Source organism: Morus notabilis, unplaced genomic scaffold (assembly GCF_000414095.1).
Source record: "Morus notabilis unplaced genomic scaffold, ASM41409v2 Scaffold913, whole genome shotgun sequence".
In the NCBI taxonomy this organism is placed as follows: Eukaryota; Viridiplantae; Streptophyta; class Magnoliopsida; order Rosales; family Moraceae; genus Morus; species Morus notabilis.
In genome coordinates, this window is record NW_010356635.1 from 140,161 (window position 1) to 141,799 (window position 1,639).

Consider the following 1,639-nt stretch of genomic DNA (forward strand, 5'->3'; position numbering starts at 1 on the left):
AAGACACGTGGTACGAAAATGAACCTTTCGTACTTGCATCTTAAGCAAAGCAAGTTTTTTACGTAGACGATTCATTTAACGGTCCAAACTGGAAGGTTGTAGAACACTTTAGACATCGACATATTTGGGACATTCTAGAAACTGACATTGATGACGTGATGATAGTCCAGGATACAGAGTCTATAAATATTGAGTTAGTAGTGGAACTACCAGAGATTGACTCATTTGTATTGAATCGAGATGATGGATCGTCTAATGTTGTCACTTCCGATGTTGATGCAATTATGAAAGATAAGTCTCCCGTAGTTGATGATTTTATTAATGACGAAGATGATGAAACTTTAGAGGAGTACGTTGAAGAGGAAGTCATCAAATCTGAAGACGATGATGACATATATGATGATGGAGACAATCAACAATGTAGCAGCGACGATGAATAGAACTACAAAATAGTAATCTTTGTCATTTTTCTCAGATTTTGTTTTAATATTATGATCTTATTTGAATTTATAAATATTGTTATTAATATGAATTTGTTCACAGACATTGATGGCTGGTAGGGTAGCGACTTGCGCTGGCTCTTCAGAGGGAGCGCAGCCTCCTCCCGGTCCTCACAGACTCCCCGTATACTGTGAGTCTGGTATGTTATTCTGGCTGTGGTTTCTTGTTCTATCATATAATAATTAAATGTAGTAGTAAATGTTGATTTGAAATGCTTTCATATGCTTACAACACCTGAACCTCGACAACATAGAGGGTGAGGTGGGGCAAAAGGTTATGAAATCGCCCAAAAGGTCCTTCAAGACGGAAAAATCATAGTAGACTTTGATGAGGCGGGAGGTACGTGGAAGGCGCTTGGTAAATATGGTGCTTGGTTTGATAGTGCGGTTGGTATTTATACCAGGGACATATGCGAGCCCTTCCACGATGCTTGGAAGGACATTAGCGACATGGACAAGAGGACAATTCAGGACCGGATGCTGGTATTTATTTTATGCAATAATTTGTATAGTTTAGACTATAGTTAACAATGCGTTTTAATGATGTGAAACTGTTTTGCAAGGACTGGTTTAACGTGGACTACAACTACAAGAACGGCATTTTGAGGTCCGTTGTTGATAGGGAGGCATCAAAGTGCTACAAGGACTGGAAAAGTTCCCTGCACCGCCACTACAAACACTATGGTAGAGAAAGTCTCCCGAGTAACATGAGAAATCAAGTTCATTGGGATCGTTGTTGCGATATGTTCTCCGGCGACAAATTTCAAGTAATTATAGATTTGTTAGAACTTGATAATTTTTTATACATAATTTCAAGTAACTATTACTTATTATAGTTAATCATAAACAGAAAATATCAGAGACAAATAAAACTAATCGCAGCAACCAAAAGTATCCAAGCTTATATGGTCGGTTATCGTACTCTTAGCATCGCAATAAGAAGGTTAGTACTTATTTTTTGACTTCATTATCATATTTATATGTTTGTGATTCTTGTTTTGGGTGGCACATCAGAGACAAAAAATTTTAAAGTTGTTTTTTTACAGGTTTGGATTTTTGGATCATATGAAAAATAATTCGTTATGCTACCGAAATTTAGTTAGAATTTAAGAATTTTAATAAATGTAGTTTATTTGACA

At 36.4% G+C, this 1,639-nt stretch overlaps 1 protein-coding gene across 1 annotated transcript; it reads left to right on the forward strand.

Moving 5' to 3' along the window:
- The first annotated feature begins 864 nt into the window (after positions 1–864).
- LOC112091595 lies at positions 865–1,437 on the forward strand. The gene is made up of 3 exons (XM_024165687.1): positions 865–983; positions 1,064–1,267; positions 1,351–1,437. Exons 1-3 carry the CDS (start codon positions 951–953, stop codon positions 1,426–1,428), a joined length of 315 nt encoding a protein of 104 aa, XP_024021455.1. The 5' UTR covers positions 865–950; the 3' UTR covers positions 1,429–1,437.
- The last annotated feature ends 202 nt before the right edge of the window (positions 1,438–1,639 follow it).